Here is a 14,894-nt window from a genome sequence, read left to right as displayed (position 1 = left end):
AAAATAGTAACTCCCACGGTCTCTTCTTCCCCCATGTTTGTGTTTAGTAAATCATTCTCTATCTTGTGTTTACAATTTTGGATTTTTGCCTCTAAGTTAGAAAATTCTGATTTATTAAACTATTTTCTAAATGATCAAGATCATGTAAAAATTTATTCCAAATTTTCTAGAACAAAAACAGTACCACTTAATTTAACATCACCACCAAATGTAGTGAATGTGTCCTTAAATCCTTTCCCGTTTCCCCAGGTATTGCTCCATCTTTCAGTTTCTTTCCCTACCTTCTCTTTCAAAATAATGATCCAGCCCTCTTTTTCTAAGAAGTTCCTATCAAAAAAGCAAAACAAGATGCAACTTCACATTTTAGTCTCCTACCACTCTACACAAGTCTCACAGTCACAGGAAAGTTCACAAAAATCAGGCTTCTTATTTTCTATAAAGCCGCATGGTCTGATGTCCCACATTGATTATTTTCTGCCTGGGTATTTTGAACAAGTAGTTTAAACTTTATCTGCAAAATTTATGGTTACAATAATACCTACACTTTAGAGTTGTTGTGAAAACTGAATAAGATCATGTATGCAAGAGCATTGGGCATATAGTAGCCATTCAAGAAATGTCAGTTCTTTATACCAGTGTGGTACTCTCTCCATCACCAAACGCCTCTCTCAGTAGTTGCCTCTCTTGTAAGATCATGGCCTCTCCACTTGATAATAATAATTTCTTGCCTTTCAAAACATTTGTATACGCAGCACTGTAAAATTTACAAAATGCTTTCTCTCCATTATCTCATTTGACTCTCATCACCACAGGGACACAGGCAATATCATCTCTCTCCTAGAGATAAGGAAATGGAGGCTCAGAGATTACGGAACCCATTCAACTCCATGCAGGAATTAGGCAGGCATCTTTGTTTTGCAGGCAAATTCCTTTCACCCTCTCCTTCCTTTCTCAAATTGGGAAGCTGGAACTGTTCTCCCTCACGGACAGAAGAAGGAATTTATAAACACACATTCCTTAACCTGTTATGATATTTCCTGTGGGTCACTGTGGCTGCCAAAGCTCAAATCTAATCAGGAATTTTCCAGACCAGGCCAGCTTGGCCTGACCAGTTGGAAGTGTGGGGTCACTAGAACAAAAAATGGGACATGAAAAAAAGGTGAATATCAGCGACTGGAGAACTAACTGCCTGATGATTGGGGGATAAAACAAATATTTTATGGAAACCATCATGCAAGACATGTTGTCATTTTTGAGTCAATAACCTGGCACTCTCCTGATGGCCTCAGAATTTGAGGAAGCAGTGGTACAGAGGAAGGAGGGTGGGCTTCGGGAGTTAGATCCAGTTGGTTCAAATCCCAGCTCTGTAATTTATTGGCTGTAGGGTTCCTAGTCCTTGATTTCTTCCTCTGTCAAATGGGGGATAATAACAACTACTTCACAGGGCTCTTGTGAGAAATAAATAGTAAGAAGATGTTCAAGGCTTTAGGTCTTGGCTGTCTGGGGTCTTCCATCTATGATAAGACCTTGAACAATTTACGTAAACTTCAGTTTCTTCTAAACTTTAGTTTCCTCACCTGTAAAATAAGATAAAGACAGTGACTCCTCAGAGTTGCACTGTGGGTTAAATGAGATGTGGCTAGAAGAGAATGAAAAACAAGACCTGGGCCAGAGAAAAATGGAAGAAGAGATCAGCTACAGAGCTGTTTTGGGTGTGGCTGCTGGAGTGAGAGTCCTACACTGTATTTGATTCCTGCCTGGGTCATGGACCAGCCGTGTGATGGTGACTGCATCTCTTGTCTCAATTGCCTCCTCTTAAAATGGGGATAATAGTAACATGTGCCTTGTGGGTCCAGAAAGAGGATTAAATAAGATAATATATGCAAAATTGTTCGAACGGTATCTGATAAGTGCTCTATAAATGTTCATTATTACTGTCATTGATGATTCCTACTTCCTTTCCCTTTCTTGGTGTCTGTAGGATTTTCTGCTCCCGTCTAGGCAGAGACAGCCTGGACTGAAGGCCCAAGTGGATAAGTCTTTGAATGCCACTGGCCTGAGGCCTCTGGGCCCAGAGCTCTGACCTGATTCCCTCACGTGCCTCCTTATCCACAGCCTCCGGCCTCTGGCCCTGCCTCTTCAGAGTGGGCCCAGGGGCCTGGGGGGCCCCATTTTAGAGCTGGCTTTGCGGGCAGGCAGCAGTAATCTGTCCCTTGAGCCACACCAGAGTCTCATTAAAACGTGCCCCATAAATGTTAAAAAATTTACACATAAAAAAATTCCATGCATGAAACTGAAACCGTACGTTTTACAGCCACGGTTTGAAATCTTGCATAATATATAAAACCTTGGCCCTGCACTGGGGGCCCGTAAATCAGATTTTATAAAACAAAAAGCTTTTACCTTTCAAAGGGTTTTGGGGAACTTGCAAATTTTACAAACTTTACCAACTGCCAGTCAGAGGCTGCTGGGCTCACAGAGGGGATCTGTGAGCCCAGCTAAGGAATCAGCCTGGTGTGCCCCTGTGGTCGTGGGAATCAGAGTGGTTGAGGGAGTGATGGATGGAGCCAGCCTTTCCCAGGGGAGCCAGCCAGGGCATTGCAGCTTGGCCACTATGAGGGTGGAAAGCCACACTTGTCCTTGGAAATGGGGAGGTACAGCGTGGGTGCAGGGAAAGAGATTTGGGGGGTACTTTTTATTTGTAAATGAAGGAGGAGTGGTGGTGTGATATTGTGGGCAGACTGAAAGATCAGGAGTCCGCTGACCTGGGTTCTGGTCCTGGCAAGTCACTTCCTTCTATGAACTTACATCCCAGGCTATAAAAGAAGGGGTGGAAATAGGATTTACTTCTCCCTAGGGTTTGTTTTGTTTGGTTTTGTTTTGTTTTGAGACAGTGTCTCACTTTTTTGCCCAGGATGGAGTGAAGTGGCATGATCTCGGCTCACTGCAACCTCTGCCTCCGGGGCTTAAACGATTCTTCTGCCTCAACCTCCCAAGTAGCTGGGACCACAGACATGCACCACCATGCCTGGCTAGTTTTTGTATTTTTAGTAGAGACAAGGTTTCGTCATATTGGCCAGGCTGGTCTTGAACTCCTAGCCTCATGTGATCTGCCCTCCTCGGTGTCCGAAAATGTTGGGATTACAAGCATGAGCCACTGTGCTTGGCCCTCCCTAGGGTTTTTCCCTCTAATGATTTATGATTCTGCTTCTTCTCTGGTAGGGGTGCTGTGGGAGCAGGTGGCTAATGAAGGGAGGGAGGTTCCTGCTGAAATCTACAATCTGGGAACCTCTCTGATCTTTGGGGCAGCTCTGGGTGACCGTGGGGTGCATGAGAGGGTGGCACAGGGCAACTTGCTTGGGGTATAGGTGGGTGGCCAGCTGGGGTTGGGGAGACTCTGAGTACAAATGTGGGGCTTGGTGGAGTTGGAGACCACAGGCTTCAGGGCCTGGGAGAAATCAGGGTCCGAATGGGGCTTAAGGGCCCTGGGAGAGAGAGAAACTTCCAAGGGGCAAAGGTTTTGGGGACCCATGTGCCCTCCTAACAATCCCTATGAAAGTCAATATTCAAGGGCAAAGGAAAGCCGCCCTGACACACATATATATAAAAAATAAATCTCTCAATTATCTCAGCTCATTTGCTTGGGGTCTCTCATTTTATGTCCCTGCTCGGCTGCGCAGTATATCTGTCCGGATAAAGAGTTACAGTCCGTTGGGCTACGTGTGCGGGGTTGTAAAAAATACAGATGCCAAATTAACTGGCTGTGGCACTCGGCAGCTGATTGAGCTGATAATGACGTGATCTGACCTTTTTCTAATTTCTAATTATGTGCATCTCGGCTGTACTGGCTACATGATTCTTGTTCTAATGATGGCTCCTGTGGTTGCCCTCTTCATCTACCCCTTCCTGACACAGGACCAGGGGTGGGGGTGGCAAGGGCCACTGCTTGACTCCCCATATAAAGTTTCAGGGCTGCATGTTCTCTTTGGTGGCCAGGATATGAGGTTGAGAAACTGGAGCACCTTCTCAGAGGGGCCCTGCGTTTGATATTAACCTTCCAGATGCCAGGCATTTTTAAAGGCCATTTCCAGGAGCCATCTCATTAATTTTGTATTACCATTACACAAGATAGGTGTGTTAGATCTACAGATGAGGAAACTCAAAGGAATTAAGTCATCCAAATCACATGGATAGCAGAGGTTTGAATAGGGCTCTTGTCTGTACACGCTCTTTCAAATCTCCCCATTTACATAATCAATCAGTCAATCAACCAGTCATTGACCATGGCTAACTCAACTAGGTAAATCAGGTGCTCCCAAATAGATGGAATGTCCAAGGATTACTCCACTGGCTGGACACTCTCAGCCCAGTGCCTGAGATGGAAGACCGGGGAACACAGGTAGTGTGAGGCCACCAGGACAGCTGCCACAACATCCACGTCCCTGGGTCATGGCAGACACTCAACCAAGTTCTGCTGGATTAATTCTAAACATGATTCTTTGAGTGAGCAGAGCCCTGCCTGGGGAGCCTACATCATAGGAGAGAGCATGGAGGTGGCCACTTGGTCAGTTTCCAGGCTGTGCTAGGATGGGAGGCTGCCCTTGGTGGGTCTCACCATCTGGCAGGGGTGGTGAGCAAGGCATGGGAAACTTGTTTCCCCAGGATTCCTCCCTCTTAAGAAGGTTTAAGTTATTTTACGTTAGCTACCCAGTCTAGTTTTAGATATTTCCTTAACAATTTAGGCCTTGGTTTCTTTTTGTGCCAAATGAGGGGAGTGGGCCTTGCCCCCCCAGGTCCATCCCAGCTCCTACAGAAATGGCTGTGGCATCTCATGGTCCCCTGGTTGCCATGGGTCTAGATTGTGAAGATCTGCTCCCCAACTGCAGTCTGTGGTTCTGATCAGCCAGAGCACAGGGCAGGGTAAGATCAGCCTGCAATCGGGCACCTGCATGGGGCAGCTTTCCCAGGGGACCTGAGAGACAGTGGCCTGCCTCCTGGGAAGGGGGCTGCCAATCCCAGCCAAAGAAAGGGATGCCCCAGGATGAGAAAAGGTGGCTTTGGGGCTCTCAGAGGCCTTTACTGACCCTCCCGACAGCTAGTGGGTGCTTATCCTCTGGCAGGGCCTCCTCCGCTCTTCAAACACTCCACCCATCACCACGACACTTCACAAAGCTTCAGGCCAGCGTGGGCTCTCCTGGCAGCTTTTCTGGACTCCATACAGTCACATATTCAGCTCTTGAGAGAATCAGTGGTGTGGATAATTCACAGCACAGAATACCAAAGCCAGTTACATCTGTTCTGCAGATGCAGTGTGTGTGTGTGTGTGTGTGTGTGTACGTGTGTCTGTCTGTATCTGTGTGTCTATGTCTGTGTTCTTTTTCTTCCTTTTTGGAACCACATTTGCCTTGCTTTTCTAATTCTGTTTCCCTTTTGGGAGTAGGTTAAACTCCAATGGATGCAAGAGTAGTTAAACATTGGATGCAAGAGGTCAGCACTATCATTAATCAATCTGTGGGGGAGAGTTTTCCAGAGTTCCCAAATTCACTGTTCACAATCTGGGTAATCCACCCACAAAAAATAAAGAATTGTGGTTAAGAATTCCAAGATGACTAGTTAGAGTAATGGACAAACCCAGAGCAACCTCTCTACTGCTCTTTCCGCAGAATTCTCAGAACTAGAAGAGAATTCAGATGTCATCCAACCCACTGGTTACCAAACCTAATGATGATTGCAACGTTTTGGAAACTTTTTAAAATGTAGATTCGACGGCTCCACAAAACTCACTGAATCATGATTTCCAGGTGGTGTGGCCTAGGGATATGTATTTCTATAAAACTATAGTCAAGATCTAGCTGACAAATTAGGTTTGGGAGCCTGATCTACCCTGTCCCCAGAATGAACGGGTCCTCCACGGGTCTCAGCACATCGATGCCAGGCCTTTCTCTTCATTAATGAGCTTCAACATCAGTTACCTTTGTCCTCCATACAGTAGCATGTCAACTATTAGCTCCTCTCTGGACAGCCCAAGACAGATTTGCTAATATGCCAGGACTCTGGGACTCAGAACAGCTACCGCAGATATTCTGGCTACTACAACCCTCCTTCCCTCCTGTCTGCACTGCAAAAGGGTGGGTGCTAAGATGCTACTGCCACCTGGGCATAGATGGGCAGAACTTTGGCTGCAAAACCTGTGCATGGAATTCTTGGTTTAAGGCACTTAAAAATGTTCTTGGCTGCAGGAATGGTGCATCTAGGGCACGCCCCATGGTGGGTACCCAAAACCTTTTGTTGGTGAATTAATGAAAGGATCATTTCTAGGGCATTTTGAAGGGTATCAGAAGGTATGAAGACTCTAGCCAGGGTGCAGGGTGGAGGTTCTTTACCAGATTGTCCAGTTCTGGGTCATCGCTGAAGAAAGGTTTGTGCTCCTGTTCCTGCTGGTGGACAAAGTTCTCGATGTCCACATCAAAGCTGGCGGAGGTGATGCACTCAGAGCCTTGGGTGGCCTGTTCACATTTCTCAAACAGCAGCGTCAGGAGCGGGAAAAGAGGGTGCCTGCGGGGACATCAAGAGCTCACACATGGGCACACACAGACACCGTGCTGCTACCTGTGCTCAGAAGCCACTAGGCTCCCGTGCCCACATCCCCGTCACTTCTCCCAAGGTCCCACTCCTTGATAACATCCACAGTCCCCATGGTCAGTCTAGATGGCAGCACTTCGTGCCTTGGCAAGGAGGGTCTGCTCTTCTAGTTTCTGGGCTCAAGAGGCTCCTGTCCCTACCCACTAAGCACCTACCTTTTCTCTTTGGTCAGATAATGGATATTTGGGGAGGGATGATGGGTTATAACCCTTCCAAGAAGTAGGTGTCCATTTCTGGCTGAGAGTCAACCCAGGAAGGAACTGTGAGGGGTGTCTAGAGAAGTCCTAGACGTGAACATTAGCAGTAGGTCATAGATCCATTTCCGTCTTTCTGGAGCCAGCTAAGGGTGGCAGATGTGCACACTTTCGTGCTTGCATGTGCACGCAGGAGACACACGTGAGCCTGACGACTCATCCACATGTGGTGGGCAGATGTCTTCACCTGTCCTGAGTCTTGGTAGACTCAGTTTAGGTCAGATATCCCAGTGTGTTAGGCCATCACACAATGACACAGTGATTATTTGCATCACTATGTGATGCAAATCATTTCTTCACTGTTTTCCTCCAAGACTCTAACTGACTTAGTGATCCTGATATCCCTAAGACCTTGGCATGCAGGCTCATAGCAGGCACTTAATAAATATTTGGTGATTGTAGGAATCAATGAGTGAAGAGGGTATATGTGGTGGTCGGGGCAGAGGGTCCTATGACAGCTCTCTGTGAGCCAAAGTGTTTCCTAAATGGCTCTATGAATCTTAGCTTGGAGATCAGAAACTTTGAAAGCTTTTCTGACTCCTGACACCCACTCCCCCACCGCCAAACCTACAGTGATAGTCCCTAAGTTTTTTTTTTAATCATATGCCTTCCTCACTAGACTGAGCTACATGAGGGCGGCAATCTAGCTCACCTTATTTATCACCGTATGTCCGAAGTCTAGTCAGATGTATGTGGATCTCAAAAAGTATTTGGGAAATATATATGTTATATGTATGTCTGGGTACCTGCATGTATAAGTGCACAGCACCTTTATTTCTGCAGCATGTGTGCATGTGAGTGCATGAGTTGTTGATACTGGACTCCAGAGAGTCCCATTCCCTTCCACTGCCATTCCAAAAATGCCTCTGCACATCCCTCTCAGGTCTGTCTCCCCAGACTCCTGGGACTATGCAATATTGGCACCCCCCCTTTTTTTTTTTTGAGATAGTCCCATTTGCTGGACAAGGAGGAGGAATGCGTGTTAGACCTGAACCTGGCCTCCATGTTTCTGCCCAAGAGAAGGAGGGTCTAGACAGTGCCGTGCAGCAGAACTTTCTGCAATGGTGGGAATGTTCTGCAATCTCCACTGCCCGGTACGGCAGCCACTAACCCCATGAAACCAATGGACACTTGAAATATGGCTACTGTAACAAGGACACTGAACTTTTAATTTTACTTAATTTCAGTTACTTTAAATTTAAGAGGTTACATGTGGCTAGTGGCTACCATACTGAAACAGTAAGTCTTTCTTTCTTTCTTTTTTTTTTTTTTGGACAAGAGTCTTGCTCTGTCATCCAGGGTGGAGTGCAGTGGCATGATCTTGGCTCACTGCAACCTCCGCCTCCAGGGTTCAAATGATCCTTGTGCCTCAGCCTCCTGAATAGCTGGGATTACAGGTGCCCACCGTCATGCCTGGCTAGTTTTAAAATTTTTTTAGCCAGGAGGGCATTTCACCACATTGGCCAGGCTGCTCTCAAACTTCTGACCTCAAGAGAGGAGTTTGCCTGCCTCAGCCTCCCAAAGTCCTGGAATTACAGGTGTGAGCCACCATGCCCTACCAAGAACACAATAGGTAAGGAAGACAGACCAGGGTCTCCCCTCCAGCACAGCATGACTGAGCACACAGAGAAGGACTGCATATCTAGCCTATACAATATTTGTAAGTGGGTGGGGGAACCCCTAGGAGCCTGTCCACCCTGGAATTCTAACAATTTTGGACAAAAAGACAGAAAGGGCTTACCCCCATCCACACTCATGTTCGCATTTTATGGGTCTTTCTACTCAGCCTCAGGGGCGCCGGGGGAGGAAAAGAGAGAAATTCCTGCTCCAGAGGAGCTGCTGGGTTTAGGAGAGCCTATCCCTGCACACTCTCTCGTCGACCCTGGTTTTGGAAGCTGATGCCTAAACTGCTGGGCCCTGGGGCTGCGGACTGGGTGTGCAGTCTGTGGAAGAAAGGGTCAGTATTTAAGGATGGCCTATTTGCTGCCCCAAATTGCCAGAAGATCCATTGAGATCCATTGAGTCTACCAGAAAGCTGGTAGGGAAAACAATGGGTTAGCTTAGCCATTCGGCTGAAGACAAAGAGAAAAACAGGTGAAGGGGTTAAACTCCAGTATAAGTCTTCATTTGCAGCCACTAATACTGCAGCATATTATAGTCTAATCTAACCTGATCCCAGTTTAATGCAAGATTCTCCTGGCCCTGAGTGGAATACCAAAGAAAGCCTCAGTGGCTGTAATTTAAGCAGAGCCCTGCAGTGGTTTAGCTGAGGGACATGAAAGGCAAATTCCAGACGGTGTTATGAATTATTGCGCCTTATGAACCTCCCTACTCTCAACAGATGCCTGCTGCCATTTAAACAGCCACTAGATCAATTAGGAATGAAAGGCACAAATCGACTCTGTACAAGGGCACTAAATTACCAGGAACTAATAATCCGCAGCATCGTGCCAGGTGGTGGGGGTGCAGCACCCGCCCCAACCCCGCATCAGCTGCGGTCACCGCACATTCCTTTCTCACTGGTTAGTTGGAGGGAAGGGACAAAGTGTGTGTGTGCATGTGTGCATATGTATGTGCCTGTGCATATGTGTGTTCGTGCACCAATGTTGTATGTAGGCTGTCAATGAGAGCAAGTGTTGTGTGGGGTCCTGTGTGCTTTCATTGTGTGCACACACAGTGTTGTGCTAATACTGTATATATGCACAGATGTGTTGTGTGTGTGTACCTGGAGTGCTGATTTTGTGTGCTGTGAACATAGAATGCATGTTCTCTGTGCTATTTGTATGCAATATGTGTGTAATTGTACAGGGATGGTGTGTGCTGTGTACACAGGGTGAGTGGCAAGTGGGGTAACAAAGAGATCTGCCATGACTGTGTCCCCCAGCTACTAGCTTTGGGTAGGGAGAGGAGGGGATCTCCTCTGCTTCTCTCCTTGCTTCTTCAGGGAGGAGCGGCTTTTCTTAGAGTGGTCAGGGAGGGCCTCTCTGAGGAGGTGACATTTAAGTTAAGCCTCAGATGATGAGACGTCGTCATGCAAAGAGCTAAGGGATTGGCGTTCCAGCAGGAGAAAAAGCAAAGCATTTGAGATAGGAATGAGCTTGCATGTTTCCGGAACAAAATCTAACCGAGTGTGGCTGAAGCCAGGTAGGCAGGTGAGGGGTGGAGGGAGATGAGGTTGAAAAGGCAGCAGCAGTCAGATCACGAGGTACCTCATGACAGAGCTGGGCTTGCAGGGATGGGGTGGGAGGCACTGTCACATACACCGGGGTGTGCAGTCTACAGCAGAAAGGGGCAATATTTAAGGGTGGCCTATTTGCTGCCCCAAATTGCCAGAAGATCCATCAAGAAAGATCTACCAGAAAGCTGGTAGGGAGCAGATCCACAGCCAGGGTCTGTCGTATAAACCTCCCTCACCTCCAGGTGTCAGATCTCCCCAGAATGGCTATGCATATGTATATGGGGGCATATTTAGGGGTGTCTTCCATGGCTCCTGCTGTCTCAGAGGAAGGGAACATGCTGCCCATCCTTCCCTCCAAGTTAACTAAGAGTCCATGGAGCTCAGGGCAGACTTCACAGGTGCTGTCCTGGCACCTCTCTCCAGCTGCTCTGCAACCTGAGGACTGAGCAGTCAGAGTTGGAGGGCAGAGATCAGCACTGTCAGACCCCAGACTCTCTCTTCTCCTACCCCAGCCTCCCCAGGCTCCAGTGTCTGGTTCCTCCCACCCCATCCCAGGGCCCTGTTGGTCTCTCAGAGCTCAGACGGCATCTGAGACCACCCACAGCTTTTCCTGTGATCCACGGCCATGGTCAGTGGGGTGCCTCTGGCTCCCTTTCTCCATCCACCTGGATCACTTGTGAACCCAGACACTACCTTCTACCTTATGTGTGGGGATCCCCGAGACACTACACTGCCCCCTGAGAGACAGGCTCAGTTTCCCAGCAATTCCATGGGCTCTGTGGCTGCAGCATGGTCCTCAGCTTCTCTCAGGCTATTCCCGGCACAGTTATGGGAGAGTCATCTGCCCTTCCCCAAGTGCCTAGGCTGTACCTGGCTAAGGACTGACCTATATTTTCTAAGCTACCCTCCAACATCACCCCCTAAAGCATGAGAGGAAGCTGGCAGCCACCCTGGAAAAGTTCTTCCCAGCAGTCTCGGCTGCAGGCTTGGGAGTCCACCCTGAGGGCAGGGGCCATGAGAACTGCCACCAAAGCCACCTGGGAGAAAAACGGCCCTCTGTGAGCCAGGGATGGGTGGGGAGAGGGATTCCTAGTTAGAGGAGAGACCCTGGCCTTCCTGAGCCTCAGTTTGTCCCACTACAAGATGTTTTTTTAGGAGTGCTTCTTCCCGCCGTCCAGATCTCTTCTGCTGTGGATTCATATCCTCCATGGGCTAGACAGGCGTCCCCAAACTACGGCCCGCGGGCAGCATGCGGCCCCCTGAGGCCATTTATCCGGCCCCCCGCCGCACTTCAGGAAGGGATACCTCTTTCATTGGCGGTCAGTGAGAGGAGCACAGTATGTGGCGGCCCTCCAACGGTCTGAGGGACAGTGAACTGGCCCCCTGTGTAAAAAGTTTGGGGACGCCTGGGCTAGGAGCAGAGATGTGGACACTCGGTCTCCAATGCCCAGAAGATGATGAGCAGGATTTGAGGAATGGTCATTAGAATTTATATCCAAAGAGCTGAGGACATGTGACCTCCTTAAGAGCTCACCTTCTCCCTCCCAGCCCCCTTCTTCACTCTTCTCCCCCGATGTCGCCTCCCTTCCAACCACCTCCTCCACCCCAATCTCTCTTAAGCCGTTCAAAATTTGGAGGAAATAAATCTCTCTGCACTAATTCAGTGAGAGTTTGAGCCTCGTCAGTGCAGAACAAATAAAAGGAGTGAACTGGCATGACATTTTACTGCAGAAGAGAGGTCGTTTCCAGCCACTAATAAAAAGGATTTGACACAGACTAATAAAGAGAAATGAATTTCTCTAATGGCCTAATTTAGCACATTCAGCACTGCGCCTCCGCCTGGGTGCTGGGAGGGCGGGTGCCTTCGCCAGGAGTGCGGACGGAGGCGGCAGGAGGGAGACACGGCTCAGCTCAGGGAGAGGGGAAGAAGAGACGATCTCGAATAACGTTTTATTATTTCTTTTCTCTTTTCTGAGTCCCCCATCCCGCCCCCACCCCCTACCCTCATCGCTTCTCCCCAGGAGCATCTGAACTAAAATCAAACTCAAGATATGCAGTTCTTGTTAACGATCCAAAGAAATAAAGAACCCCTCTCCACAGAATTGCAGTCTTGTGCTAGCTTAAGAAGGTGATTAAACCGGATGTGTTGATTTCTACAGGGGTTTAAGCCATCGTTTGGTTTAATTACTTCTGACATTTCTGCCTTCGTGTTTTTTACATCACCCAAATCTGCTGGTCTGGAATGCCCAGTTTGGGGCCAAGGTGTGTGCAGCTGTCCCCGGGAGAGCCGATTAGAGACAGGGCAGGATGTTGGCTGTAGCTGTGTGCAGAGGTTAACACTCAGCAACAGAAAGGCTGAGACCCCTCAATCAAGACCAAAGCTTCTGAGCACATCATGGGGCAGGCAAGAGTCAACAAAGCCCACGTATTCCTCCCCACCTCAAGACAGATATTCTTGGCATACATTGGGCGGACAGATTGCCCTAACATTTTTAAAGACCTTCTGGAATGGACCCTACAACTTTCTTTCTAACTCTTATGCTCATATCTAACTTAAAGTTCTCCTATGTGGCTGCGGCTGATTTTTTTTTTTTTTTTTTTTTTTTTTTTTTTTTTTTTTTTTTTTTTTTTTTTTTTTGTTAAAAGGACTTAAAAAAAGATACTTGAGTCTTCGACTGGGCACAGTGGCTCACACCTGTAATCCCAGCACTTTGGGAGGCCGAGGCAGGTGGATCACCTGAGGTCAGGAGTTCGAGATCAGCCTGTACAAATGGTGAAACCCCATTTCTACTAAAAATACAAAAATTAGCCAGATGTGGTGGCGCGGGTCTTTAATCTCAGCTACTTGGGAGGCTGAGGCAGGAAAATTGCTTGAAGCTGGGAGGTAGAGGTTGCAGTGAGCTGAGATCACGCCATTGCACTCCCACCTGGGTGACAGATCAAGACTCTCTCACAAAAAAAGAAAAAAAAAAAAAAAGATAGTTGGATCCTTTTTCATTTCTTTTTCTTTCTCTTTGGACCACCTGGGTTTTTTTTTTTTTTTTTTTTTTTTTAAATAAAACGTTTCTTCCTTCTTAGAGGAGGAGTGGAAACAGAAGCAGAGACAGAAAATAAGTTAGAAAGAATGCAAAAATACAGAGCTTCAGGGAGGCGAAGGTGTAAAATTCAAGGGAGTGAGAGAGTGGACGTGCAGACAGAAACAGCACCGGCCACGAGTGGGGTGAAGTGGTCTCCGCAAAGGAAGATGTGAATGCTGAGTTGTTTCTGGGTGATAAACTTTGTGATTCACAGTCGTGCCACTCTGTCCCTTCTGAGCCTCTCAGCCATCCCTTCCCTTGTGACCTTGGCCAGGACTGCAGACCTCAATTATGGATCCAGCCAAGTGTGTGGCTGCCTGCCTGGGCCATCCACCTCCTTTCCTGTGACTGACCTTGGAGCCCCCCGGGTTCCCTCCACATTGCCCTTACAGCCACGGCACTCTCACCTTGCTGGGGATGGGAAGAGGAAGGCTCAGTGTCAGTGCCCACCCCATCCCGGAACCCCGGCTGCTTCTTCCAATGGAGACAGGGGAGACAGAGCTTCTATCTCTTCCTGTTGGGCCAAAGAGGGGCAATCCAGAGGTGGAATGCAGGGGAGGAGAGCAAGATTTTTGGGTGGACATCTTCAGGCATGGGTCAGCAGGACCAGAGGCCTGGCCAGGGTCCCACTGCCCAGAGGATGCAACACCATTGGCCAGTGGGGTAGGGTAAGGTGAAGCATACAGGGATCAGTGGCACTCTGGCTACCAACCTATGCCTTACCAACACACAGTGGCTGTCAAGTTGCCAAAAGCTTGCCCTTCTAGAAACTCTGCCCAAGGGCTGGCGTTTTGAGCCTTTATTTTTTAGTGCCCAGGCCAGAGACCACTGGAATCTCAGAACCAGAGTATATCCTAGAAACCACTTTCCAGAACAAACCCCTAACTGTTTCCTGGGGCACCTGTTCACCGCAGAGGGCCCACGACAAGTGCCCATTTGGAGAGTGCAGTAAAATTCCTCCTGGACACCGGCAGACTCAAGCCAGCGTGCCCAGATGAGCACTCCAGGCTGTTCATCACGTGGCCTCAGCCTCTTTTCAGTATTTCTCCTGGATCGAGCTTGTCCAACCCATGACCCATGGGCTGTATGGAGCCTAGATTGGCTTTAAATTGTGGCCCAATGCAAATCCATAGACTTTCTTAAAACGTTATGAGATTTTTTTTGTGAAAAAATTTTTTTTTTTTGGTCATCAGCTATTGCTAGTATTAGTGTGTTTTACGTGTGGCTCAAGACAATTCTTTTTCCAACATGGCCCAAGGAAGCCAAAAGATTAGACACCCCTGTAGACAGGCTCAGCAGAAAAAGGCGGCGGCTGTAAGGAGAGAGGGCAGGTGGGCTCTGGTCCCTGGAATGGTCACTAGTCCCCTTCAGCAGCCCAGGTGAAGCAAACTTCTGTTCCTGCCTATGCCCACCTTTGCCCCATGCTTTCCTGTGCCAGTGCCTTTCTTCCCGCTGCTCTTTCCACCGGGATTCCCTGCTCCTGTGTCTCTTCATGTCCCCGTCAATGACCTCAGCATCCAGGCGGACACGCCTTCTGCACAGGCTCCCCTCATGGGTCTCTCCAGCAAGAGAAACCACCGCCTTCTCTGAACCCTCACGGCAAACGCTAGGGGTTTCTCCCTTGACCTTGCTCACAATTTAGGATGGGAAGCTGGGTGGTCTGAAATAAGCAAAGACTTTGGGTAAGTGGCTGAATTTTCAGAGCCTCAGTTTCCTCTTTCATCAAGGATAACACCTCCCATG

The 14,894-nt window shown here is 48.2% G+C and overlaps 1 protein-coding gene across 5 annotated transcripts in view; it reads right to left on the bottom strand.

Annotated features, from left to right (window-relative positions):
- PKNOX2 (PBX/knotted 1 homeobox 2) overlaps positions 1-14,894 on the bottom strand; it is a 269,623-nt gene that overhangs the window by 42,848 nt on the left and 211,881 nt on the right. For all 5 annotated transcript variants that reach the window (XM_039470683.2, XM_039470684.2, XM_074400798.1 and 2 more), the window contains one exon: positions 6,384-6,555. In XM_039470683.2, coding sequence (XP_039326617.1) covers positions 6,384-6,555 — 172 coding nt within the window. The remainder of the gene's footprint in view (positions 1-6,383; positions 6,556-14,894) is intronic.

The sequence above is a fragment of the Saimiri boliviensis genome, chromosome 6 (assembly GCF_048565385.1).
Source record: "Saimiri boliviensis isolate mSaiBol1 chromosome 6, mSaiBol1.pri, whole genome shotgun sequence".
In the NCBI taxonomy this organism is placed as follows: domain Eukaryota; kingdom Metazoa; phylum Chordata; class Mammalia; order Primates; family Cebidae; genus Saimiri; species Saimiri boliviensis.
This window is presented reverse-complemented; position numbering and strand designations above follow the sequence as displayed.